We start from the raw sequence: 27,778 nt of genomic DNA on the forward strand, positions 1-27,778 counted from the left end.
TTATTTATTTATTTATTTTTTTAAGGAAAGGGGGTGGGGGAAAATGTGGCCTTAATTATCCTACGTCTTAGGCAGCTTAAGGAAGGGGCTGTGCTTTCGAAATCCCATCAGAGCCAAGTGAGGAGGGCTCTCTTTAAAAAAAGAGAGAGAGTGAGAGAGAGCGAGAGAAGGAGGGGGCTGGAGAAGCCGACGGCGAAATAAAAGTGCCGAAAACCGCCCGGGCCAGCGCAGAGCAGCCGAGGCAGCCTCCGCCGCGGGCGCAGCCCCTCCGGGACCCAAGCACTCGGACCGCGATCTCCGCGATCCCTCTGCGCGCCCCGGGCTTCCATTCATTAAGGATCCAGCTGCCGGGAGCGCGGTCCACGCGCGCACACACGCACACACAAACACCGCGCACTCGCACGCACACGCACAGCTCCGGGAGCCGGACGAGCCGGAGTTTGGGGAAAACTTTCTCGCTTTGGATTGTTTTTGCCTTTTTTTAAGTTTTCGCCCCGCCAGCCTCCTCCCGAGCCGCGGACTCGGCTGGGCCGGGGAGAACGAGAGCAGAGCGCGAGAAGTGAGCGGCGGAGCCCAGCCCTCGGCCAGCCCGACCGCCTCTCGCCTTCGGCCGGCCCGGGAGCTGCTTCCTCGCCTCTCGGCGGCGGCGGCTGGGAGCCGAGCCGCGGACTCGGCTGCCTGCCTCTCGGCTTGCGGCCCCTGAGCGGCGGCGGGTGCCGGCCTCGGAGCCCCGGACCGTGTCCCAGACACCATGCAGAACTACAAGTACGACAAGGCGATCCCGCCCGAGAGCAAGAACGGGGGCAGCCCGGCCCTGAACAACAACCCCAGGAAGGGCGGCCGCAAGCGGGTGCTGCTCATCTGCCTCGACCTCTTCTGCCTCTTCATGGGTGAGTAAGCTGCCGAACCGGCCCCGCGCCCGCCGACCCCGGCCCCTGCCCTCAGATTCCGAGTCCCGTCCCTGCCCCGCCGGCTCTGCGCGCCCCGGCTCTTAACTCCCTCCCGCCCCGGCTCCGCAGCGGGGCTCCGGGCTGCCCAGGCAGGGCTCCCCCGCTCCGCACCCCCGGCCGGGCGGGGGGCGTGCGGTGCCGTAGCTGCCCCATTCTGCGAGGTGGGGGCTCGGAGCTCGGCCCCAGCAGCTGTCCCCGTGGCCGGAGCTCAGAGAGCCGGCGGGCTTGGGACGGGAGTTTTGCAAATGCCAGCTCCGTGCCCGGGGACACCGGGGGAGGGGGTGACGACCGAGGGGGGGAAGGAAGGAGTCGGCTGCTGCCCCCCATGATCTGGAGCTGGGCTCTGGGGTGGGGGGGGGGCGGGACTTGCAAAAATGGATGATCCCGCTTCTCTCCGGCCCGGCAGCCGTCTCCTTTCCCTCCACACCCCGGCCTGCCCCTGCTGGCTTGGGAGAGCCAAGCCCGCTTTCTGCCCCCCATCCCGAGTGTGGGTGCTAGCTAGGCTCGCCGTGTCACCTGAAGCTCAGCTTGCAGCTGGAACCGCTGGGCTCCTGTCATATGGGGGTGGGGGGAGAACCCTGACCTGAGGCGAGCTGTGGCTGAGGTCCCTGGACTTAGAGATTTTTTTTAGTGGGGGGGGACTAGGGGCAGATGGCATCGCGGGTGGGGTGCGGTCCTCACTTTTTAGCTGCTGCTTGGAGCCTCTGTAGGAAGTAGGGAAAAGTTGGGAGGGGGAGAGGAAGAGCGCGAGCTTCTGTAGCTGCGGAGCGCCACTCAGGGTAACATCTGTCTTCCCAATTGAGTGTCTTTAAAAGGTCCGCGGGGCCCCCGGGACCCCGGCCTCCCGGGAAAGGGATTTGTCTCTGCGGCGTATGGCGACTGAAATGAGAGGCCGGAGATTGGCTGGGGCTCCCTAAGCATCTCCCGGGCGCTCCGGCTTCTCCCTCTCCTTCCCCCCCCCCTCCACCCTTACCCCCCCCAACAACTCCCCAACTGGGCACCTAAGGCTGTCACCAGATCCGGCCTCGGGCCACCTTCCACCTAGGGCTCCTAGAGCTTCGCCGAGCCTGCGATGCGTTTGTTGCTATGGTTGGGGGTGGGGGGTGGGGTGGGTTGTAAGCCCGAGTTGTAAAAGGAGCCTGGTCCCTTTAAGACCATACAGCTCTAGGTGAAATAATGCAAATGAGGCAAGAGAGGTCACTGGAGGTCGCCAAACATCTCTCCGTCCCCTTGCACTAAATAGCGATTAGGAGTTAAACTGCTGTGTAAAGGAATTGCCTCGGTGGGCCCAGTCCTGGGCCCCTCTTATTATCTTGCACTGCGCGCCGATTAGCAATTAAATTAAAACCTTAACTTCGAGGGGGGAAAGGGCTGCCTGGAGCTGGAGCTGCAGCCTGGGAAACTAGGTCCTTGCACTCTGGGTATTCACTACTAACCTGCTGCGGCAGGCGTTCTGGGCCTTAGGGTTTACCGGGGGGGAGGGGGTTATTTTTGGGGTGGGGGACAAACCCCGAGGAGCTTCCGGAGCCCGAGACCGCTCCCGATCCTCCCTGTCCCCCCAGAAAATGGATCCTTGTGGCTGAGAATCCTTTGCTCGTAGGGAACAAAGTCCTTTGCAAGCTCCGGGGAGAGGGAGGGGGGAGCCGAGGTTGCAACTTGGTTGCCGTTCGGCCCCCGGGGACAGCGCGGTGGTTTAGGGGAGCCGGAGCTTGGCAGGGGGCTGTTGTCAGTTTCATTGTTTTGCCTCTGCTCCGAGGTCTTCCATTAATAAAAGCATTTCCCAGGTTCCCCGGATTTTGAAGAAGGGGGGAACGAGAGCCCGGAAAACCCTGGAACGGCAGGGATTTTGAAAAGAAAGCCTTGTTGTAAAGCAGAAATAGATTGGGCTTTATCATTTGTTACCCTAACTTGCAGATCTAATGTTCCCTCGCGTCTACACTGTCATCTCTTGTAACAAACAAACATTAATCAAAAGGAAGAGAAGGAGGGGGAAGGAAATTGTAAGGAAAAGTATCTTTGTGGCTTTCCTCAATTTCCTCAGCTGTCACATGAAGGGGATTGGACTAGATGGTCTTTGAGGTCTCTTCCAGCTCCCTCGATGACTTATGAATTATCTGTGTGCCAGAAATTATCTTGGGCACTAGGAATAGCAGGACAAATGACAGTCTCTGCTCTCAGAGAGATTTCCCGTTTATTCTCAGCAGAAGAAAAAAAAAGCCTCTTAATTGATAAGAAAGATCCACAAAGTATCATTCTGGGTGGTGGGAGGTGGGTGCCACTAGTAGTTAAAGTGATCAGGAAAGGTTCCTGTAGGAAGTGTCAGCACAGGGGATGACCTTTGTGTGAAAGTGGCACGATGGGAATGACAGGAGTAAAGAAGAACAGGTTCTGCTAAATCCCTACCTGAGGGACCTGGAGCTTCATGATCTGTAAGGTCTCTGACTGTTCCAAAGTCTGGCCCTCAGTGTCTGGACACTCCCTCTCTGTCCCTGGGCTGCCTTTCTACCCTCTAAGCTGACTCTTGTGGTCCCATGTTACACTATCCCAGAGTCCCCCTCCCCACTCCTGGTTCTGTTTATTTTTTACCATTCCGGTTTCCTCCCCAACCTTCTTCTATTGTGCAAGGGATCTGCTTTGGCTAATAAGAGAGCACACCTACCTTTTTGGAGCCCAGCCTGGGGAGTCGGGATTTCTTCAAGAGCGGGACAATAGAGTAGCTTTCTCCAACCCCGAAACTTCCGGTCCCAGGTAGGCAGAAGCCGAGATGCCCAACGGATGCCAGGACTACCCTCTACCATGACAGCTTTGGCATGAAACTCCCCCCTTCAAAAGGCCTTTGGTGCGATGGGTAAACATCCAATTGAGAAATCCATGCAGGAAAGCTCTTACTTGACTTCCAAGAGAAAAATTAATAACACAAGAGCATGTGATTTTAATATTCCACACGCCACAGTATTTGGTGGGGTTGGGAGGGGGGAGAGTGTTTCTCTGCGTTTTGCTTAAGCCTGTCAGTTTGATTTAATTTTTTTGTAGCCTGTTGATCATATGGTCTGGATTACAAGGCACTAATATATTAAGAAGAGAGACATAGTTTTCTGTTTATTTTCCCACAGGAATATATACTAGTCCAGGAAGCTCCATCCCTCCCCATATCTGGAAAAAGGAAAATAGCTGATGTGCTATATAAAAGTTAGAGAAATGGAAACCATGCAGCAAGTTTCACTTTTTCATCTACCTTTTGGAATGTTAAATTCTTGGTTAAATTAAAAAAACAAGGGAAAAAAACCCCCAAAAAGTTCACTCTTGCTCGAGGGACAGAGGAATTAGGCGACATGTGTATTTCTGGGCAGGGTAAAGTTTAATCATTGCCCACAGAAGGGCTATAGCTTTGCCTAATAAATGCTTTCAAATTAGTTTGGGAGGGTAGCCTTTTCAGGGAGGTTTTGGCTTCCCATCAGTCAACTCACTGGTAATGGAAGTCAGTGATGTTTAAGAGGCTACACTGAGAGCTAGGAGGGGCCTCGGGGATCATCTGGTCCTTTCCCCCGTTTTACAGATGGGGAAACTGAGGCCCAGGGAAACAAAGTGACTTTCTTAAGGTAGAAAATAGTTGGACAGGATTCAGTCTTAAGTTGCCTTACCTTAAATCCCGTGAACTTAACTGGGGACAACCTGTTGCATAATAGGTATTTTTTAATCGGTCCCTTTTCAGGACATTGTTTCTCAATTTTCATTACAGTCCTGTTAATTCATAGGTAGTAGGGTTATTTTTATCCCCATTTTTCAGATGAGAAAGCTGCCTCTCTGAAATGTCTTGCTCAGAACGACACTGCTGTGGCAATAGAAGGAAGTGTGTTCCTATCCACTAGAGCAAGAAGGGAAAAGTACTGGTTAAGACAGTGAGAGTAAAGCTGAGATTGTGGGTTGAGAGATGAAAAAGCTCCCAGAAGCCATCATTATTAACCTTTTTTTTGGCTTCTATTTCCTCAACTGTCAGATGGAAATAATAACAGCAGCTACCCCCAGAGGTTTTTGGTGAAGATCAATTGAGATGTGAACACAGTAGGTTCTTAATAAATGCTTGTTTCCGTTCCCTACACAATCTTACAAGTGGGGAAACTGAGGTTTAGAGAGATGATCCACTCCCCCAGGAGGCACACAGTGGAGCTAGAATTCTCATTCAGATTTGATTGCCAGTTAGTACTTTTCATCTCTTAAGTCCAGTCTCTTCTGTTTTTAAGAAAAGATCCTTTGGTTCCCCTGGGGCTAGGTTTGGTTTCTCCCAGGCTTGGTGCCCTATTGGGTTTGCTGCTGTCTGGGGTACTCGGTAAGGATGGAGAAAATTCAAGGAAGCAGGTGTTGACCCAGAAAATCACGGCCTTCTGTTTCCTGTCAGCCAGAACCCTAAATTAAACAAGGTCATCTATTATGCTGATGTAGGCACTGAAGGACAAGGTCAGCTAGGTAAAGGGATTGAATTCCCACTGATGGATTGGGAGAGTTAGGCTGACCCCAGGGATCAGGCGGTTTCTGGAAGACTCGGTTGTAGCAAGGCGTAGAATCGGTTGTCCTGGATCAGATTTTCTCTTAATTAGTGGACAGATGTGCCATGTTAGAATTGGGGCCTGCATAGTGAACGTATGAGAACAATCGGAGGATTCATTTTAAACACAATTTGAATTCGGCTCAAATTTGAACTTCCAAAGGAGACAGGAAACGTATGGGAAATGGGCCTGAGCTTCCCCTCCCGAAACAGTTCATGGGATTGAAAGCCAGAAGATTCCAAGCAGCAACAAAATGTTCAGAGATCTCTCTGTGTAGGAAATGGGCCTGAGCTTCCCCTCCCGAAACAGTTCATGGGATTGGAAGCCAGAAGATTCCAAGCAGCAACAAAATGTTCAGAGATCTCTCTATGTGGGAAATGGGCCTGAGCTTCCCCTCCCGAAACAGTTCATGGGATTGGAAGCCAGAAGATTCCAAGCAGCAACAAAATGTTCAGAGATTTCTCTGTGTAGGAAATGGGCCTGAGCTTCCCCTCCCGAAACAGTTCATGGGATTGGAAGCCAGAAGATTCCAAGCAGCAACAAAATGTTCAGAAATTTCTAAATTGCTCTATGGCCAATCTTTCATTCTATATATTAAATATATATATATATATACACACACATATACACACACACAGAAAACATATATATATACCCATATATAAAACATATATATAGAAACCATATATACCCATATATAAAACATATATGCAGAAAACATACACACATATAAAACATATGTGCAGAAAACATATATACACATATTTATATAAGAAAACATATATACATATATAGTACATATATACATATATACAGAAAGAGCATAATTAGAAAAGGGATTTATCTTTCAACCATAGTCTAGTTTTGTGCAAGGAGAAGTTCCTGCATCATACTGGTACTTCATCAGCAGCTTTGTTCTGTGAGCTGAACAACTCCATCTGGGAGGAGAGTGTTCTTAATTGTGCTGTGTGGAAGAGAAGGCAGAAGGGGGGAGAATTTGGGGTCTTTATCTGGAAATAGGCTCGAAGCTCTTGAAGGAAGAGAGGATTTCATTTTTGCTTTGTTATTTCTTTTTTTAATGAAAGCTTTTTATTTTCAAAATCTATGCATGGATAATTTTCAACATTCTCCCTTGCGTAACCTTGTATTCCAAAGTGTTCCCCTCCCTTCCCCCCATCCCCAACCCTAGATGGCAAGTAATTCAATATGTGTCAGTCTTGTGCAATTCTATACATACTGCCCCTTGCTTTGTATTTCTGATACTGGCACATAGTGGGTGCTTAATAGGCAAGATGGTTGTTAATTGCTCAAAGGATAGAAATCATTAGGAAACAGCATGGAAGAAGAGAGAGGGTATTTTGAAGCCTATTAAAATATAATTTCTGAGTGGGAAGGGAACCCAGATCTGATCAATCTACACCTGGAATATGAATTTCTTCTTGAGCGGTCATTTAGTAATCACTTGAATACCCCCTTTGACACTATCTTTCCTAATAGTTCATTGCGTGATTTGAAAATCAGTTTCTAGGAAGATTTTCCATCTTGATGTCACACCTGCCAGGGACCTTATAGCAGGAGAATGGACTTTTGAGGTAGATAATGAATCTCCTCATTTTATAGATGGGAAGACCGAGGCCTCCCGGGGAAATTTAGAGTAGTTCAGGGTCACAAAAAAAAGATCATGGCAGAAAGCCCTCAGTTGCCTACTTTTATACCAAGCTGGGAGGGAGCATTAATGGCACCTTCGGAGATGTCACCTCTGTAAAGCATTTCCTTCTGGCGTTGTTCCAGGGTGTAAAAAGGTGGTCCATCATACTTTCAAGCCAGCTGACTCCAAGTAAGCTCTTTGAGAGATAGAACATGTAATTCTGAGGAAGGAGCCTAAGGATAGGGGAGAAGCAGCAGCTGGACTTTTCTGGCTGGCTCTGGCTCTGGTTAGTTGTGGATCTGCTAAGAAAACAGGCTCCAGTTTCCTAAACTTAATCTAAACTGAAGAGGCTGAACCTGCTGCCCCTAATGCCCCTCTCAGTTCTTGGTATTTTAGATTTTTAAGGCCCCTCCCAGCTTTGACATCCCCTGTTCTAAGCCCCCTCCCAGCTCTGACATCCCCTGTTCTGGGCTCCCTCCCAGCTCTGACATCCCCTGTTCTAAGCCCCCTCCCAGCTCTGACATCCCCTGTTCTAAGCCCCCTCCCAGATCTGACATCCCCTGGTCTAAGCCCCCTCCCAGCTCTGACATCCCCTGTTCTAAGCCCCCTCCCAGCTCTGACATCCCCTGTTCTAACCCCCTCCCAGCTCTGACATCCCCTGTTCTAAGCCCCCTCCCAGATCTGACATCCTCTGGTCTAAGCCCCCTCCAGCTCTGACATCCCCTGTTCTAAGCCCCCTCCCAGCTCTGACATCCCCTGTTCTAAGCCCCCTCCCAGATCTGACATCCTCTGGTCTAAGCCCCCTTCCAGCTCTGACATCCCCTGTTCTAAGCCCCCTCCCAGCTCTGACATCCCCTGTTCTAAGCCCCCTCCCAGCTCTAACATCCCCTGTTCTAAGCCCCCTTCCAGCTCTGACATCCCCTGTTCTAAGCCCCCTCCCAGCTCTGACATCCCCTGTTCTAAGCCCCCTCCCAGCTCTGACATCCCCTGTTCTAAGCCCCCTCCCAGCTCTGACATCCCCTGTTCTGGGCTCCCTGCCAGTTCTAACATTCTCTGTTCTAAGGCTGTTCTCACCTTTACATTATATTCTTAGGCAATAGCTTCTGATATTCTGTTGCTAAAGATACCCCCCTGGGCTTATGTTCCATGTTCTAGGCTGCTCTTATACTCTCATGTTCCTTTTTAATTGTAATATCCCATGTTCCGATATCCCGATGTTTCTCTCATGTCCGATAATCTATGTCCCAACAATCTTGTATTTTCATGTTTTTCTAATCCCAAAGTTCTGTGACTTATTTGAAATTCTGCCTCTGAGATGTGAAGAACAGATTCTCAGATTCTCCTTAACCCCGTACGGGTGACTGGTTCTCAGAATATGCCTCCGCTTCCTTTATTTTACCAGCAGCTTATCTGGTAATCCCCTCTTAGTTTCTTAGACAGCTGTGAAATCACAGTTCCCCCTCCCATTAGCACGTCCACCCTCATAGTTCCCATTCCCCACTTCCACCCTCCCAGGTCCCACCCCGCACTTCCACCCTCCTCGCTCCCATCCCCCGCTCCCACTTGCACCCTCAGTGACTAACCCATTCTTGGTTCACCTTGCCTAACTTTCTCTTACACTGACAGTCTTGGGGATTCACCGTGAATGGCACCTGTTCCTAGAAGGGGAAGTCATGAACCTCCTGCTTTCTTTGCTCTTTTTTCACATTTAGTTCTTGTTAGTTCCTGTGGGGGAAATCCCAGCTCTTGGGGCCAAAGATGTAGATTTGAATCCTGCTTCTGTCTCCATTCACCTGGAAAGAAGCCATTCATCATTAGAACAAGAATGATTGCTTCCTTTAACAGAAAGGGAAGGGCAGGGAGGCTTAAAGGAAAGAAGTAGAATTAACTGGGCTCGCTTAGCCAGTGGGACAGCAGTGCTACAAGGGCCCGCTTCTTTGGAGCCATCTTCTTTCTCAGATTCTCCCAGACTTCCCCTTTGGGTGCCTTGCATCCATGTAAGCTAGTGCTTACTGAGCTTGAATTTGAGCTGGGATTCCACCCTTTGCCCATTTTACAGATGAGGAAACTGAGAGCTAACAGTGTTGATTTAATCTTCCCAAGCTTCCCAGGTACTCAGTGGCAGGTCCTAGATTTGAAGTTGAATCTTCTGCCCCCGAGGTCAGGACTTCTTCCTTCAAAGGGAACGGATTCCATTGCCCTGTTTGTTCTCAGACATAAAACATTGATCCAAGAAGGAGCTTTAGGACGTGCAGTAGTGGGTCCCAGACCTTCGAACATAGACTGCCGATGAGAGGGTTCCTCAGGCACAGGATGTTAGAACCAGGAGGACTCTTGGAGCAGGGGCCGACACAGCTGGGACGGAGCAAGAGCCAGAAGGCCCCTAGAACATAGAACGTCTGTGTGGAAAAGGACATTGAACATAGAATGTTGACTCTTATGAGGCATTTAGAGCTCGTCAGAGGCTGGGGTTCTTCACCTGAGGCCTGTGAACTTATTTTTGTAATATTTTAATAACTGCATTTCAATATATTCTGTCTCTATATATTTGTATTCTTTAAGCATTCCTTTATTTTTATAGTTTCTAACATCTTGAGGACTCCATTGGTTTTGCCAGACTGTCAAAGGAGGGGGGTCCATGATCCGGAAAAGATCTAATGTAGCCCCTTTATTTTACGGATTAATTTAATTTAATCCACGAATGTTGGTTCATTCCCTTTAACAAGTACATAGGAGTTAAGCCTTGCATGTGGCTGACCGTAGAGGGTCACCCCGGGCCGCGCAGCCGATAAGTGACTCACGCGCGTGTCCCTGGCACGAGAGGGAACCATTTCCCCGACACTTGGCCACTTCTCGGTTGGTCTTCCCTGTGGTTTCGCAGCCATTTGACTTGTAATATTTCCTCCTTGTAACTTTTCCCAAGGAGATGTTTGCTCCTCCCCCGTGACCGTGTTAAAAGCGGGTCACACGGATGCAGCTGGGAGCCCGTGCAGTGAGTGCCAGGGCCTGAGGCCTTGACGCGGGCACCAGCTAGGTGACTGACATCTCTTATCTGGGGTGGCGCGATCCCACATGTTTGCTGGGAGAGGTGACGGCCTTGAGCCCGGGGCAGCCCTCGGTCGCTTGGTGCTGCTGTCGGGTGTTCGGACACAGTGGGCAGAGGCCCTGGTTCGACACCGGCCCTCCTTCTGTCAGGATCTCGGTGGCCATTCCCTCTCCCACGAGCTGCAGCTCCTTCACGGGTGGAACAAAATAAGTGATCTCCAAAGCTTCCCTCCAGTGTTAACTTTTCAGTGTAGTGAAAACTCCCTCGGAGAGAAAGAACAGTCATTCACCTGGTCACACAAACAATGTTTATCAAGGTGATCTTTGTTCCAGGCGCTTTTCCAGGGCAGGTACAAAGATTGAAACAATCCTGGTTTCCAGGAGCTTGTATTCTGTGAGGAAGCTTACAGGGGCAGGGAAAAAAACAACAATAAACAGCTGATTGGTCTAGTAGAAATAAGGAAAAGCCTAGATCCCCTAGTAATGGAGAAGACAATTGGACACGGTTGGACCTTCACCCACATAGGCCCTGGGCCTAAAATTCTGGGGGAGTTACTGCCTCAAGACCAGAAGGCCAGGGGGGAATGACCCTGAGTTAGAAAGCTCCTCAAAGGCCGTATATCAGGAGCTCTCATCTTACAGATAAGGAGATGCTTTCATGGAGATGGAATCACTTTCTAGTATCAGGGATGAGATCGAACGTAAGATTCGGAGCTGGACGGACCCTAGAAGCCATCTTTTAACCGACTCCCACAGTGACAGAGCTGGAATTTGGGATCGGGCTCTTACGTGGAAGGATGGGAGAATGGCAGCGGGAGCACAAAATTCTGATGACACCCACAGATGATTCAAAGGAGGAAACTGGGGCTGGGAGCTGTAGAGAAACCAGTGTGGCTCCCCAGGGAGTTCACTAACAGGTTGCAAAGGACATGTAAAGATGATAGCCAGAAGGAGAAGAAACCTAGATCGCAGATAAAGAGTTTTGTGGTCCTGAAAAAAGTTGGGAAGGTAACCACTAAACATAAAGGAAGTCCTAAAAAAAAATCGGGAGCAAGAGAAAGAGCAAAGGCGCCACATAGAGACTTAAAATTAACCTCTCATCGTTTGTATCGGCCCCGTCAACAATTAAGCAACAGTAGCATTAAAAAAGTGAGGGATCGACGGTGTCTTTTGACCTCATCCTCGGGAAGTTTTCCATTTGTTTAAAAAAATGGCATATGTTTTCTTGTAAGTAAGTGTCTCCTTTCCAGTGTTTTTGGTCTTTTTGTTGCCATTTGAAACCGCCTCCATCATATGATTGTAGTAACTGCCCATTATTTTCTTCCTTCTTTGCGTATCACTCGATCCAGTCCTTCCCACATGGCTCTGAACTCTCTTATCTTTTCTTACAACATAGGAAGACTCCTTGTTCATAGACCAGAGCAGCCAGCCCTCCTTGGTCAGTGAGCCTGTGCTCTGTTTCCAGCATTTTCTACTATAGATATTGTTGCTAGGAATATTTTTGCATAATTAGATCTTCTCTCTCCTGGTCAACGACCTCCTTTGGGGATTAACCCAACAGTAGAACTCCTGGGTCACCGGGTCCAAAGAGTTTTGTAACTTTGCTTGCCTAATTCCGGATTGTTTTCCAAAACGATCGGGCCAAGCCCGCGCTCCATCAGCAGTGTTCGGTGACCTTAGACTGCATTAATCATCACAAAGCATCCAGTTTTGTTGAACTCTGCCTTGTTTAGGGCACCTCTGGGTAGCTGGGCTCCCTTGGAAGCCTAGGAAGGATGTTGAAGAGCCAGGACATTGAAGGAGCCGAGGGGGGTTAGTCCCAGTGTAGGTTAGATTTCGGGGGGACCTGAGACTTCAAGTAGTTGAAGGGAGTTTTGGAAAAAGAGGGATTCGCCTTGCTCCGCTCGGCCCGGAGTGCAGGGCTGGACCTGCGGGGGGAAGGGCAGGGGACACATTGAGCCTCTTACCCATAGCTGGGTTGCCCTCTGGAGTCCATTCTTGTGTAACAAAAGCCCTCCAGTCTTCCCGGGGGTCGGGGAGAAATCACAAGATGGTGATGATGATGATAATAATGATGATGATGATAATGATGGTTGGGGCCCACGATGGTAATGATAGCTTCCATTTATGGAGTGCTCCAGAGGCATTAGCTAATTTGATCCTCCCCGAAACTGTGTGAGATAGGGAGTGAGGGAGGGTTCCTCAGTTTATGAGCGAGGGGCCCGGGGCTCAGAGGCAGTAATTAGGCGGCGTGCCCAAGGCCACTTGTAGATGACGGGGCTGGTGTGAGACCCACTTCTGGATCCCAAGCCCTCGAGAGCTGAGAGGAAGCCGGAGGGATCATGGGAAGATCAAGGAAAAAGGACTTGACCTTAGAAGGCACTGAATCCATCTTATTTTCCATGTGCAGTAACTGAGGCTCCGAGGGAGGATTTGAATCCAGGCCTCCCTGTCTAGTCCAATCCTCCTTTGCAGACAGGGAAACCGAGGCTCCCAGAGAGTTTGGGGATAGAAGCGAGTTTTTCTCTCCCATGGCCACTGGCTTCCTCCCAGGGATCCCACCGGGGGTGAGCCGCAAGTGGGGCCGCCTCCAGTGGGTGTTTGCTGCTCTTCGATATGGTGAGGATTCACAGCTGTGAATGAGAACCTGACACTTAGTGAAACTGTTCAACCAGAAGCCTAGAGACCCACGGGTTGTTTTTGTCTTTATTGGTATGAGCAGGGAATGGCACAGGGCCGGGCACAGAGAAGGTGCTGAGGAAAGGCTGGCTGGTACTTTCACAGGCCCAGGAGAGAAGGAGGGAGGGAGGGAGAGACAGAGAGAGAGAGAGAGAGAGAGAGAGAGAGAGACACAGAGAGAGAGAGACAGAGAGACAGAAAGAGAGAGAGAGACAGAGAGACAGAAAGAGAAAGAGAGAGAGACAGAGGGAGGGAGAGACAGAGAGAGAGAGACAGAGAAAGAGACAGGGGAGAGACAGAGAGAGCGAGAGAGAGGGAGGGAGAGACAGAGAGAGAAAGAGACACAGAGAGACAGAGAGAGAGAGAGAAAGAGACCGAGAGAGAGAGACAGAGAAAGAGACACAGAGAGACAGAGAGAGACAGAGACAGAGACAGGGGAGAGACAGAGAGAGAGAGAAAGAGACAGAGATGGAGAGGAGTGAGTGTGTGTGTGTTTTGAGGTTTGTTACCAATTAACTAAATTATATCCCCGGAGACTGAGCGTGGAAGTGAGACTGCATGGAGCGTTGGGGTCAGAAGCAGCGACACTGGAAGGTACCTGTTCACAGGTCCTCCAACAGGGCCCGACCACGGTAGCGCAGCCCCCGAGGAAGCTCTGCTCCGGGCTGACCTCCCTGCCCAGAACCATCAATCAGCAGAGTTTCTGGAGATGGCACTTAAGTCTATATTTGCTTGTGTCTTTTAAGTGTAATTACAGTGCTTGTGATTCCTGGGCTGCTTAAGGAGCAATTTCCTCCCCCCGCCATCCCCTCCTGAGGGTGGTCAGGGGGCTCACCTAGCTCTGGAACCTTCCATTTCAAAAATATCTTTTAATTGACAGAGCTGATAGAGGTGACCCCGGCTTCTGATGTGGAAACGGGCCGGGCTGGGTTTCTGGACCCCTGAGTTCTAGCGGAGCTCTGTTTGTCCTCCGAGACCCCCTCTGGGGTTTTCTTGGCAGGATCCTTTGCCATTTCCTCCTTTTGAGATAGTTAAGGAAACTGAGGAAACGAGGACTAAGTGACTTGCCCAGCGTCCCATGCTGGTGGAAGTCTGAGGCTGGACTTGCATCCAGGAAGGTGCCGGGCCGGTGTTCTATCCACTGCACTCCCCGCGGTCTCTGCGATTTAATGTGTGGAGTGCTTTGGGCACCTTGGAAGCACAATCAGTATTGGCGATCGATCGCTGTTAGCATGAGTTTGATCGTGTCCTGAGATACTCGAGCTCGGTGACCCCTCCTTTTTCAGATGAGGAAAGGTTAAGGGTCATCCCAGAGGCTAGATTTGAACCCTCCATCCCAGTCTCAGATAAAGCTGGAAAGGCAGACTAGGCCGGGGTCACAGGACAGCTTTCTGAGGACTTAGAAACCATTAATGAGTCCTAAAATTGGGGTTTCAGGACCACGCTTCTGTGGTATCTGGATTCAGGTGGATTGATGGGAAATGGGCCGGTCCATGAAGTCCCAGAGTCCCTGAAGCAGTTCCTTCATTTGCAAATGAATCAAAGGGAGACCCTGGTCACGCTGAGACTAAATAGAAGAGCTAGAATTTGAACTCGGCTCCTCCGACTCCGGATCTCAGCAAATCTGCGACGCTAGCACGGGTCTCTGCTGCATCTCCCCTTTCCCGATCTGCTCCTCTGGAAGGAGCCTTCTGTAGCCTTCAAGGATCAAAGGACTGGGGTTTTAGAGACAGAAGAAACCTTAAGACCATCCAGTCTGACTCTCGGTTTACAGAAGGGGAAACTGAGACAGAGTTTGAGTGACTGGTCAGTCACCCAGCTGACAAGTGTCTGAGGCAGAATTTGAATCCAGATCTTCCTAATAGAACGCCAGTCCTTTATCCCATCCCGGGCGCCCTCTTGGAGGCCTTGGGAGCTTTCATGGGCCGTCTGCCCCTTTGGTTCCGATTCCCCAGCCGCCATCCCCCGTGCCTGGAATCCACTCCCTCTTCCTCTCCATCACTCCCCTCGGCTTGGGCGCCCCCTCCTCCAGGAAGCCAAACGGGGGACCAGCCCGGGCAGCCCGTAACCCCCTCCTGCGCCGGTGACACACTAGCAGCTTTGTGACCTCGGCTCCCCGCTAGAAACGTGAGCTATTTTTACACAAGCTCTCGGGGCTCTTGCCTCTTCCTGGCAGTGGTCAGGGTCTCCTTCCTGCTTAGGTCGAGTCGGAAAACCCCAAGTTTCACGCTTTAGTGGCTGTGGAGGGAGCCCCTTCATTAAGTGCGGCCCAGAGTTTCCCTCCCCAATCACTTCCCACTCGCCGTGGCCCGAAGGGAGCGACCACCAGGAGGAAGTGGCTCACTTGCTTCTCACATGTAGTGGGTTTGCTAAAAACCTAACCAGAGTAGCTGATTTGGTCACTTTGAGCAAGTCTCCTTTTCCCTTTCTCCTTCCTTCTCTCTCTCTGTCTCTCTGTCTCTGTCTCGTTCTCTGAGTGTCTCTGTCTCTCTGTCTCTCCCCCCCTTCTCTCTCTGTTTCTGTCTCTGTCTCTGTCTCGTTCTCTGTGTGTCTCTGTCTCTCTGTCTCTCCCCCCCTTTCTCTCTCTGTTTCTGTCTCTGTCTCTGTCTCATGCCAGACACTGGATAAGCCTTCTATATTCCCCTCTTCTCATTTATTTTCTTGAATGGCCTGAAATCCTAAGGAAACCGGAGCATGCTGGGTAAAGGCCCCCACAGCCTGGCGAATGGGTCCAATATGTTTTCTCCACCATTGTAAGGTTTCTCTTCAGCTGAGCGTTGAATAATAGAGGAATTAGCATATGAGCCAGCAGCCAAAGAGGCTCTTTCCCTCCCCTCCCCGCTGACCCTTTAAAAAACAGATTCCATGGCCTTTCTTTCTCTGTAGTCTGGCACAAAACTCCTGACAGGCACAGAGCCTATGGTCCAATAGGCCTTGGGAGCGCTCGCTTTGTGGAAACTGGTCATGCTCCTAATGAAAAAGCTTCTGGGAACAGGAGGCTGGGAACAGGCCCCGGTCCAGCTGTCCCGAGAGTGTGGCGAGCTCTATCCCCCTCCATTCCCCATTGTTTCCAGGGGACCAGTGGGAACTGCAGTCGGCCTGATGCCCTCCATCATTTTCTGGGGCGGAATTTCTCCTCAGGACTGGGGTTGGGTCCGATTGTGGGGGTCTCTGAAGCCGCTCTCAGTTCTGGGGTGAAGGGGGGGTGTAGGGAGACACAGAGAGCTGGAGGAGAGACAGAAGAAAAGGAAACAGAATTGGGAAGTGCAGCCTCTAGATCACGATTCCCTGATTGCAGAGATTTCTGCCCCGGATTCTGCAAGTGTGATTGGCCCAGACCAGGGGCGTCCAACTCAAATAAAACCAAAACGGGTCCCTGCAGGTGCATTTCGATTAGAAACATTTTTCTTTACCTGGTTAAACATTCCCCTTGACATTTTATTCTGGTGTTGGGGATGACATTCAAGGTTTTGTCAGGGATTGGAACACTTCCCGACTTACCTGGGCTAAACCATCTCTGAGCTGCTGCCCTTGTACTTAGATTCGTTCTGTTGTTTCAGTCTTGTTTACTCTCTGTGATCCCATTTGGGGCTTACTTGGCAAAGATACCGGAGGGGTTTGCTGTTTCCCTCTCCAGTTTATTTTACGGATGAGGAAACTGAGGCAGATTGGTTAAGTGATTTATCCAAGAACACACAGCTAGCGAGTGTCTGAGGCCAGATTTGAACTTGGGAAGCCAAGTCTTGACTCCCAGCTGTCCTCAACTTAGTTTAGTATTTTTTTTAATTAAATTTTTTTATCTTCAAAACCTATGCACGGATAATTTTTCAACATTGACCTTTGCATACCCTTGTGTTCCAAAATTTCCCCTCCTTCCACTATCTCCTCCCCTAGATGGCAAGCAATCCCATAGATGTCATAAATGTTAACATATATATTAAATCCAATATATAAACATATTAATATAATTATTTTGCTGCACGGTTTGGTACTGTTTATCCAGGTTGCCATAGAAACTCTCAAAGGGAACCTGCTGGCTTCCCAAGGAGCCCTCCACCTGCTCAGGTAGAAGGACAGAAAGTATGGTCATTTCCACATAAAAAAACAGAACGGGAGATTGCTTTTTCAGAGCCTTAAATGAGCAAGAATGGAGATAAAACGAAGACCTCTCTCCTCCTAGCCTTCCGTCTGTGCCGGTTTCTTTCCCTTCTGCTCTTTCCAGACTCCTGGGAGAGTCGATGTTAGGTGAATAACCGCCATTTATGTCGCATTTTAGGGTTTAGGAATGCTCCTGGGCTAGAAGGACTCTTAATTTTAATGTCCCTTCCACCCTTGAGGCGCCGGGATGCTTCATGGCCTGTAGTCTGGCCCCGAACGCCTGTTAGCCTTAACCTAGTTCTTCCCCTGGAGCCTTTGAACTCCTTGGGTTCTGCTCTAATCATGGGCTGCTGCACTTCTTGTAAAACACGTTCTAGATGTTGTAACGCACTCGGGGCTGGGCGGCGCCTTACGGCTCACCGAGTCCAACGTGCTAATTTTCCTGAGCAGGAACCGAGACCCAGTGAGGAGCCGTGCGGTAATGCTGGGGTTGCCGACAAGTCTGTTGCCCTGTTATTTTGTAATAATGGTACAATTAGCGTTTACGCAGCGTTGTAAAGTTGGCAGAGTGGTTCACAGATAGTATCTCGTTTGAGCCTCAGTGACCCTGTTTTACAAATGAAGAAATCGAGGCAGAGGGAAGTTAAATGACTTTGCCAGAGTTGCCCGGTTGATGAGTATCTGAGACTACATTTCCACTCGGGTCTTCTTGATTCTAGGTCCCTGTGTCTTTTCTCTCTCTTTCTCTATCCGTCTGTCTCTCTGTCTTTGTCTATCTCTGTCTCTGTCTTTCTTCCCCTACTTCTTCCCTTCCCCCCTGCCATAAAAAGAACAGACATTTAACTCTGGGCCCGTGAAGTTTCAGAGTCACTTAAGAGCCTTACTAACAATTATTTTAGAGTCACGTAGCCCTTTCTTTGTCCCCGGATGCTGCCAGGGGCTGGAGGCTATAGCTGAGACTCCCCTCTCCTTCTCCCTCCATCCTTCCCAGGGGCAGGTTTCAGTGCCGGAGGGCTGACCTCAGTGGGCCTGGACAGTCTGTAGCCACAGCCCTGGTCAGGTAGGCCTCAAGCCTGGCCCTTTCCAGAAGCACTTAGTCTGGCTCAGGGGGAAAGACTCCTGGCCTTGCCGTCAAGAGCACCTGGCTTCAGACTCCGGCCTTTGGGTCCTCAGCCTCTCTCCTCTTAGTGTCTTTGGCAGTTCCCCGACTTTCCGTGTCCTTGTGGCCAGAAGCAAACAGACCGAGGGAGGAAACCTGCTGGCCCTGAGGAAAGTGGCCGGGCCGCTGCGGGTTAGGGAGGGGCGGATTAGAAGAGCCAGGGCCTCAGGTCAAGTCAGGGGTCCTCTAGCCGCGGGTCCCACCAGCCTGTGCTCGGAGGAGGTCTCCCGGGCTGGCGCAGCGGGAATCCTGGTTGTGTGCCCTTCATCCTGGCAGGGCTTCCCACCCCGACCTCCCTGTGGCTCCAAGCTGTGGACAGCTGCCGCGACCCTGGGCGTTCTCTGGGGAGCAGCTGGTCCTCCCCTCGGCTGGAGGTGCCCAAGCCCAGGAAGTTTCCTTCGCTTGTCACCGAGCCCCGGGGACCCCGGCCCCCATTTCCGTGGCCCTTTCTATCCCGCAGGCCCGGTCCTGCTTCCCCTTGAGAAAACGTTTGGATCCCCGAGTTCCTGGAGCCAGGGCAGGGATCTCAGGTCGGCAAGATACAGCCCTCTGGACTTCGCTGTCCCAGGGATGATTCTCCATTGCAGGGAAGAGAAAACAAACTTAGGGCTACAGCTAGTGACTGTCACGGGTCCAGGCCTTCCTGCCTGTGCTTGTGTTAACCCTCCAAGTGTGGAAGTGTTAATTATCTGAGGTTAGATTGGAACTCGGTCCCCCTGACTTCTGGGCTGGGGCTCTCTCCCCTGCGCCCTCTACCTGCCCCTTTAACAAGGCTAGTGGAAAAAACAAAAACATGGAGTCTAAGTCTGGGTTTGAGTTCTTCATATTAGTTAAAATCAATTAAAGGCTGAAAGGAGATAATTTATATAAAGCACAGACTTTAAGGTACTAGGTAAATGTTAACTATTGCTGGTATTATTGTTTATTGATCATTAAGGTTCTCATTGTAATGGGAACTTAGGGAACAAACTTTTCTTTATGATAAAAGGAGTCGATTTGCAGCTCTTTTTGCCGCTCTTTTAAAAATACCTTTTAAAAAACTCCCTTTCTCTCCAGCTTGAAAAGTGCCTCAGCCTCAGACCGTCCTCCAGTGGAGGTTTTAAAAATTGATTATGGACCCAAACCTGCTGGCAGCCCCCGTCCTGCTGCCAGGGCCCTCTCCAAGGCTGGAGGGGCAGGGGAGCCAAGTGCAGGATATGCTGACTTGGAGAGCTGCGGAACAAAGAGCCCTTTGAGGAGAGAGGCTGAGCCTTGGCTATACCCAAAGGAGCCAGGGCCTGGAAAATCCCCCTGAGACTCGGTGAGGAAGAGGAGGGGGGACTCGAGATCTGTGGGGAAAACTGATAAGGTTGCTCTGCACAATGTGGTTCTATTCAGAAACCCTCCGAAATGTGGGTGTGTAAATGTATATATGTGCGTGTACACACGTGTATATGTGGTAGAGCATTTACTTCCACCCCCTCTCCCCTCTTAGTGCCCAAAGGGACGTTTAGGGTACAGGAAGCAGGAGAAGAAAGTCTCTTCCACTCCGAGTCAGAGAAAATGGGGATTATCCCAGAGTTCCTAGCCTGGTAACCGGAGACAAATCACTTTCCTTCTCAGGGACTGTTTAGTATCTGTAGAATGAGGGGGCGGGTGGTCTAGGTGATTTGTAAGCTCTCTTCAGCACCAAGATTTCCTTTTTCTGAGGGTCCCTGTTTTAAAGACGTTTCCTGTTGTGTCCTTTTCAGTTTTGTTTTTTTTTATCTTTTTCTCTGCAGCCATTATACTGACGAGGACTGAGAGGAGTGATATCTCAGGAGGTCTGAGCAGAAGTACAAATCGGAGAGTTTTAATTAATTATGTTGGTTAAGGAAAAGGAAGTGGATTATTTTTTAAAAGAACAACCCCCTCTGGCCTATAGCGCACTCTCTCTCTCTCTCTTTTCAACTTCAGCTTATTAAAAACTTTCATGACAGGACAGGACAGGACCTGCATCCTGTCAACTGAGCTGAACAATTTATAGAAGAGGAAATAAGGGAAGAAAAGGAAGGGCAGGGCTGCTGGACAGGCCGCTGACCGCAGCAAGGCCGGCGGTCCAGGTGTCCGGGGGGAGCTCCGCGGGGTTCTCTTAGGCCATGCGAAGACCCATCTCCCTGACTCGGAGGGCGCCCAGAGTCTGGGAAGGAGGAAGACTGCTCCTCTCCCCATATGGTTCTTTTACCAGCTTTAAGGAAATCTAACCTTCCTGGACATGAACTGCTGTTTCCAAAACATAAAAGAAGTCTCTTACAATGCTAGAAAAGCACCTGGAACCTGAAGGGAACTTCAGAATTAAAGATTGGGGATAGATTGTTAGAACTTAAGGGAATATTATTATTAGGGAAGAGAAGAGCCAGAAGGGACTAGACCAGAGTGTTAAAGTTGAGTGGGATTTCAGAAAGGATATAGAATGCCAAAAGTGATTTAATGCTGGACGGACCGGAGGACAGAGAACATCAGACCCCAAAGAAACTTGAGCACACAAAATGTTAGAACAGCAGACGTCATTACGGTAGAACTAGAATAGAATGTTAGCACTGCTTAGATTGAAATTATTTGCTGAAACTTATATGGCAAGTAAGCAAGGAGACCCATGATTTGAACCCAGGACTCCTGCTAATAAATTCTTTTTTCTAGTAATGCAAGGCCCCCATTCACTGGGTAATACTGTTCCATGTGGTGGGCTGTCTAAGTCACATGAACAGAATAGAATATCGGATGTAGGGTCTTGGACTCGGGAAGCTATGGGTTCAAATACCCTCTTTACTACTTTTGCTGAAAGATCTTGGATCGATCACTTAACACGTGTCTGAGTCCTCATCTCTAAAATGGAGATAACATCATGTTAAGTGATCTTAGTTCTATTAATTAAATGCTTCATTATACATACCCCTCCCCTTTATTTCTACAACACAATCAGTTTATGACTATTACAAATTATCATCCTTGTGAACAGGGGGCCCAAGTGTCGTTGCTCCCATTTTGCGGATGAAGGAAGTAAGAGTGTGACCAGGATGTAGATCCCTGTCATCGGGGGCCGTACCTGGTGGGGGGCACTGGGGTGTTGCTTCTGTCTAATTTTGGAGGTTTCCAAGGATGGCTCTGGGGCCTTCATCTTCAAAGAAGCATTGTTAAGCTCAGTAAGCTCCCTCCCCGCCCGGGGAGGCCTGGAAGTCAGTTTGGACATCCTAGACAGATGTTTAGCCGTGAGATTGGGAACAAAAAAAGGAAGTGAGTTTAACCCTTTAATCAACCGTGACCATTCTAGCCACCAAATTGGTCTGAATAAAGGTCAACTCCACCCTTCCTCCACACCTTCCCTCCAAACCCCAGCAAGATTCTGGCTGGTAGAACAACTTTGAGCCCATCATCCCTGTTAGAAAAGAGCAGTCGTCCAAGTGTTGGAGATAAGAGAGACTGTTAGTGTCCCGCGAATCCTCCTCAGCTGATGTTCCTGGGACCTCGGCTGCTTATCTGCCGCATGGTGGCGAGTAAGTCATTTTCTGTCTGGACCTCAGTTTCTCCATCTGTAAAATAAGGGGTGGGACGAGACGACCTCTAGGTCCCTCCCAGCCCTGTATCTGCCTTCCTATGAGGCTAGGGGACTTGGCATCTCTGACCCTTTGTAGTGACCTGGCCCCAAACGGACCATTTAATTCTGGGCCAGAGGGTCCCCATTGGGGGAGTTATAGTCAGACTCGAGAGAAATGCTGTAAAGGGACCTCTCAACTATAAGCGACATAATTTATGGCTCCGTTCTCCTGTATCTGGGCTCCCACTGCTACGGACGTTTCCTACCAAGATGGATATCTGCACCTATCTGCGCCTTCCCATCCTCTCCGCTCTTGCCCTGCGTTTGCCACAGGGCGACCACCCAACGGGCTGCGGCCCTGCTCACTTTGTGTCGACAGTCCAAGGCTACTAGTGGTTCATCTGGGGGGGTCCTGTGGCCGTTTTTTAGTCTTTAGAGATACATGTTGTAAAAATCCTTTTCACGGAAATTTCTCATCCTAATAATGTCTGTTATTTTCAGTTTATTTATGAATTTTTTTGCTACGGTGGGACGTGGCTGGCAGTTTGCAGAACTTAAGAGTCTGGATCTTATTTCTGGCACCGGATAGTTAGGTTCTGAGCCTTCATTGCCTCAGTTTCCTCAGCTGTTGAACCTACCTTACAGGGATGTTGTGAGAGCTGGATGAGGTGATAAACTGCTGCTGTAGAAACACTGGAGATTACCAGTGGGGTTGGAGGCAGGAGGAGGGTTTATATTCCAGGGTGGCCCTCCCCCCGTTGTCAGTGGGCCCCCTGTTGTCACTCAGTTTTGACTGAAAACTGCACTTCCAAAGTCACAACTGTGGCCAGGTACTTACTCAGCGTGGGTCACTGAATAGGAAACGGAACTTGGAGTCAGGAGGAGGGTCCAGTTCCGCCTTGGACGTAGGCTAGCTGGGTGATTCTGGGAAAGTAACACAGCCTCTCTGTGCCTCAGGGAAAAGGTCCCTGCAGTGACTTGTCAGGTCCCTGGTAGTTCTAAGTAGGTAATTCTGTGGCTGGCCCGGGTGGAGGCTGCCCAGGTGGAGGCTGCCCGCCTGACTTTCACAGGAGCATCGTCCGCCCAGCTTCTGTTACTGGTCATTGACCTGAAAGACCAAGAAGTTTTGTCTCGCTTGCCCAGTATTTCTGCCCGAGCTTCTGGGGACCTGACATCCTGCCCATTTGATGGCCATCCTCTAAGGTAGGGAGGTTAAGTACGGACCCATGGTCTTCGCTCCCTAGAAGAAAGATTTAGAATAAAAGCATGAGTGAGAGTCAGGAATACCTTCCTCCCTGTGTTTCGTTCCTTCCCCTCTTACTCTGTCATCTGCCAGCCCTTCGTGCATCTCTTTCCTTTCCCCGCGGGCGATCGCCCCGATATTTGGGCAGTCCCGTTGCCCAAGGAGCTCCTCTGTGCAAAATGGGTGCGTTTCCCAGGCCAGGAGCCATGCGCCTTGCAGCAGGCTCCCTCAAGGCCCCGGGACCTGCGGCTAATTGGCCGCCCCTCCCCGAGGAGGGGCCGCCTGGCATCTGGGCTGCTTGTCATTACAAGCCACACACAGAAAGCCCCAGTGGCTGGTGAACTCCTGCCAAGCCCGGCCTGGGGTTTTGTGCGGCCTTTGAAGTGCCCGGGCCTTTGAGCGCTCCGAGAGCCGGCCTGCAGAAAGGCCTGGAATCCTTCCTTTTCAGGGAATTTCTAAAAGCCGGGCCTGCTGAATAATTAATTAGTCCTCGCCAAGGCCCCTTCTGTCATCTTGATGGACAAGCAGGGGTCCCTGTGCCCCGAGCTCGGGTGGCCGGCCCTCGAAGAGGAGAGCCCGCTGCCCTTTCTCACATCCCCTGCCCCAGTTCACAGGCCCCCAGGGCCTGGCCTCCAGGATGGAGAGAACAGAATTTAGCGGCGGGAGCTCTGGGCCTTTGTCCAAGCTCTGCTGTGGGGCAGGAGAGAGTCTTGGGTTAGATCCAGTGGACCCGAATTCAAATTCTGAACCTGCCATTGACTTAGGTGATCTTCAGATCATTTCCCCTGGCCTGGCCTCCACTTCCTTACTTGTAAAATAGCGCGGAACTAGGTGACCTTCAAGTGCTAAATCTCTGGTAATTCTCACTGTGTGGGCCTGGACCCTCTGTGGGCCTAGATTTCCCCTTTCATATAGAGAGGAAGTGAACATACAATGTAACGTATTGAACAATAACAATATAGTATATTAAACATATATATACTTTTAATACATTATATATGTTATATATATACTTATAGTATGTTATATATGTGTATAGGTATATTTGTGATATATTTCATATAGATGTATATGTGTACGGATACACACTTTTTATGTATTAGTGAGAGGGAAAGAACATTCCTTGATTTTTGTTGAGGTTTGGTGACAGGGTTCAGTAGAAAGAATTTGGGGTCAGAAGAGCAGGATTTAAATCCTTGATTTATTATCTTATTGTCATCTTGAGCAAGTCATTTAAGGGTGAGGGGAGCAACGGTAAGAGTAAAAGCATTTATTAGGCACCTACTATGTGCTTTCCAATTAATATCTCATTTGATCCCTTCAAAATCAACTCTTTTTTCCAGTAGGGTCACACAGCTACTGGGCTAGTTCCTGCCAGCACTCTGTAGCCACCTTAACCTCCTTGAGATTGTTTTCTTATTCGTATAATGATGGAGTTAGACTAACGTCCCCTAGACTTGTGACCCTATGGTTTTGGGATCTCCCCGTCCCATATCTTACAAAATCCTCTGATTGTGTAATTCTGTAAATGCTTGCCTGGCAGGCACCTTGCACAGAGGCAGCTTTTCATAAATGTTGAACTGTTTACCCATGTCACTCAATCCCCTGCTCTAGGAGCCCTAATGGCTCCCTATTCCCTTTAGAATAAAAATCCTCTATTTGGCCTTTCAAGCCTTTTCATGATCTGGTTCTAGCTTCCTTTTCTCCCTTTAAAAAAATTATTTATATATATATATATATTTTATATTTTAAAGCTTTTTATTTTCAAAACATGAATGCATCATTTTCATCATTCACCCTTACAAAACCTTTTGTTCCAATTTTTTTTCCTCCCTTCTTCCCGTTCTCTCTCCTACATGGTAAATAATCCAATATATGTTAAACATGTGCAATTCTTTTATACATATTTCCATAATGATCATGCAGCACCACAAAAATCACATCAAAAGGAAAAAAACAATGAGAAAGAAAACACAATGCAAGCAAACAACAACAGAAAGAGTGAAAATGCTCTCTTGTGATCCACACTCTGTTCCCATAACCCTCTCTCTGGATGTAGATGGCTCTTTTCATCACAAGATCACTGGAACTGGCCTGAATCATCTCATTACTGAAAAGAGCCCCATCCATCAGAATTGATCATCGTATAATCTTGCTGTATCTCGCTTCCTTTTCTAGATCTAATGATTAGTAAGAGCCAGTTGCACGGGCTGCCCTCTTAGCTGTTCCTCAGGCACAGCACTCCACCTCCCATCTCCAGGCCTTAGAATTGCCTGTTCCTTCTGCCTGGGACTCGGCCCTCCACTCTGTCAGAACACCAAGCTTGGAAAATTGCTTTGCAATTGTTTTGCAAATTGCTTATCTATGTACACATTGTTTTCCTGCTGGAAAATGTCATCCCCTTGAAGGCAGGTCCTGCTTCAGTTCTGTCTTTTGAGTGCCCAGGCTCTGGCCACAATAAAGGCTCAACAAATCAGTGCTGGTTGAAGGAATGACTAAATGTCATGAGACTCCAATGGGATAACGAATGTAATATGTACTTTATGAGGGAGAGCTCATTTTTTTCTTCTAATGCTATAAAAAAAAGCAGTTTGGGAGTAAGAAAGGAGGAGAAATTATCCAACTCCCTTATCCTCCTTTCTCGTTTCCTTTTCAAACAGTCCATGCTAAAGCTAGCTCTTGATAGTTCAATGAATAAATACTCACATACATACACATATGTGTAGACACACACACACACACACACACACACATTTTGTTGTTGCGTTTCAGTCGTATCGTACTGATTACCTTTGGTGGATCCCGTTTTCTTGGCAAAGATACTGGAGAGGTTTGCCATTGCCTGCTCTAGCTCATTTTACAGTTGAGGAAACTGAGATAAATAGGGATAAATAACTTGCCTGGACTCATACAGCTAATAAGTGTCTGGGGCCAGATGAGAAATCTTCCTGACTCTAGGTTTGTGTACTGTGTACTTGCGTACTGAGTGTACTGTGTCACATAGCTGCCCACATACATAGATATCCATGCATATATACACACATGTGTTTTTACATACATGTACATACGAACACATGTACACAACTACATATATGCACACAATACACATACACCGGCATATACATATAAGTGTATGTTTATATAACACACACACATATATATAGTGTATGTAAACTTAGCTACTGTAAACCTACCTCACTGTATGGGCTCTAGAAGAGACTTCAGAGATTCTTTGCTGCTCCTTCCTTTTCACTTTCTTTAATTTAAAATTTTTATTTAATCCATATTATTTATCGTTTTTATATTATTTATATCATATTATTTTATTATTATTTAAACTTTTCATTACCATCTCTTGTTTTTACCTCTGGATCTCTCCCCCTGGCCAAAATTTCTCTTGTCACAAAGGAAAAAAGCCATTGCAGCCAAAGAAAGCAGCTGCCATTGTGCATTGTGCATCCTTGTTCTCCACCTCCCGAAGGAAATCCTTCTTCTTCGGGGAGCCAGGCTCAGTGATTCCAACTCCATAGAACTTGGCTGCAGCCGATCTTCTCTTCCCCTTTCCGTTACTGCCGTCATCCCGCCTCTGCTTACTTTTCGCAGCCGCCTTCATCTGAGCCCCGCCAGCGTTCTCCGAATTCCTCATATTTGTTGTTTCTGACAACCCTATAATTTTCCGCTTCCTCCATATATTACAATTTGTTCAGCCATTACCCCACGGATGGGTACAACTGGCTCCTTTCACGGATGAACAAACTGGGGCCCGAGTGGCCGAAGCTGCCCCGGAGTCGTAAATCTCTGCTGAGCCCACAACCCAAGCGGGCCTCGAGATGGGGCAGCGTGTGAAGGGGGACTCGGGAAGACTCTTGGCCGGGGGGCTGGGAGAAGGTCGGGGGGAAGCAGTCCTGGAAGGGGAGCCGGGCCTGTGAGGAACCGCAGCCCGGCCAACCCCGCGGCCCCGTGTCCTTTGTTCGGTCCCCCTCAGAAACCTCCTCCTCTTTTCACTTCCAATCTGACAAAAGGGGGTTGTTGTGGGACCAGCATTTCCATGAAAACTAGCAATTTTTCAGCAAACATACCAGCCCGCATTCATGCCAGTACCATGGTGAGGGGGAGTAACGTTACTTGGCACGGTGCCCTCTCTTGAATGGGGGTGGTGGGGTTGGGGGGGAGAGAACACTGGGGGCTTTGTCGACATTTACTGCCATGGAGAGGGGGAGCCTCGGTGGTTGGTGGGAGGTGGGATGAGGGGAAGACTCTCAATTCCCTCTGGCTGCTTTAACCTCCCCCCACCCCCTATTTATTCACACATTGCTGGACAGCCTGACTGGTCATTGTTGCGGAGACGGGCTGGAATGGGAAGTGGCGAGCGATCCGCTTTTATTTTTAAAGGAACACTCTAGACATTGTGTCCCAAGCTCTCCCGGGACAAAGAGAAGGGCTCTGAGCGGCCTCCCCCTGAGTGGGGAAGATGAAGAACAAAACAGGGGGCTGGCTTCCAAGGCTGAGGAAGAAAGTTCCCCAGGGTCCCCTGGAGCCTCCCTTTACCTGAACAGCTGGAAAAGGCATCAGGCAGCAGTGGCTTCTGGGAGAATTCCGCCCGGCGGAGCCTCCCTGCAGCAGAGAGGAGCTAATGGCTGCTTCACTACTCGGGGCCAGCCAGGCTTGAATTCTCAGTTAATGGGAAGGGTGCGGAGCAGCCTCGGTGGTCCCGGAAATCTCGATTTGCCCCTAAGTAGTAGGGAGGTGGGCCACAGCTCTATCTCTCCGGGACTCTGGGAGACGCTGCACAATCACAGTAATGATTATAGAGAAGATCCTCTGGCTAGCTTATACAAACCAGGACTTACAAGATACTT

General features: G+C 49.5%; 1 protein-coding gene across 1 annotated transcript in view; it reads left to right on the plus strand.

Moving 5' to 3' along the window:
- The first annotated feature begins 648 nt into the window (after window positions 1-648).
- The window catches only part of PLPP3 (phospholipid phosphatase 3), a 66,380-nt gene continuing 39,250 nt past the window's right edge, over window positions 649-27,778 (plus strand). The window contains exon 1 of the mRNA XM_051999598.1: window positions 649-890. Coding sequence (XP_051855558.1) covers window positions 752-890 — 139 coding nt within the window. The 5' untranslated portion in view covers window positions 649-751. The remainder of the gene's footprint in view (window positions 891-27,778) is intronic.

The sequence above is a fragment of the Antechinus flavipes genome, chromosome 4 (genome assembly GCF_016432865.1).
Source record: "Antechinus flavipes isolate AdamAnt ecotype Samford, QLD, Australia chromosome 4, AdamAnt_v2, whole genome shotgun sequence".
In the NCBI taxonomy this organism is placed as follows: Eukaryota; Metazoa; Chordata; class Mammalia; order Dasyuromorphia; family Dasyuridae; genus Antechinus; species Antechinus flavipes.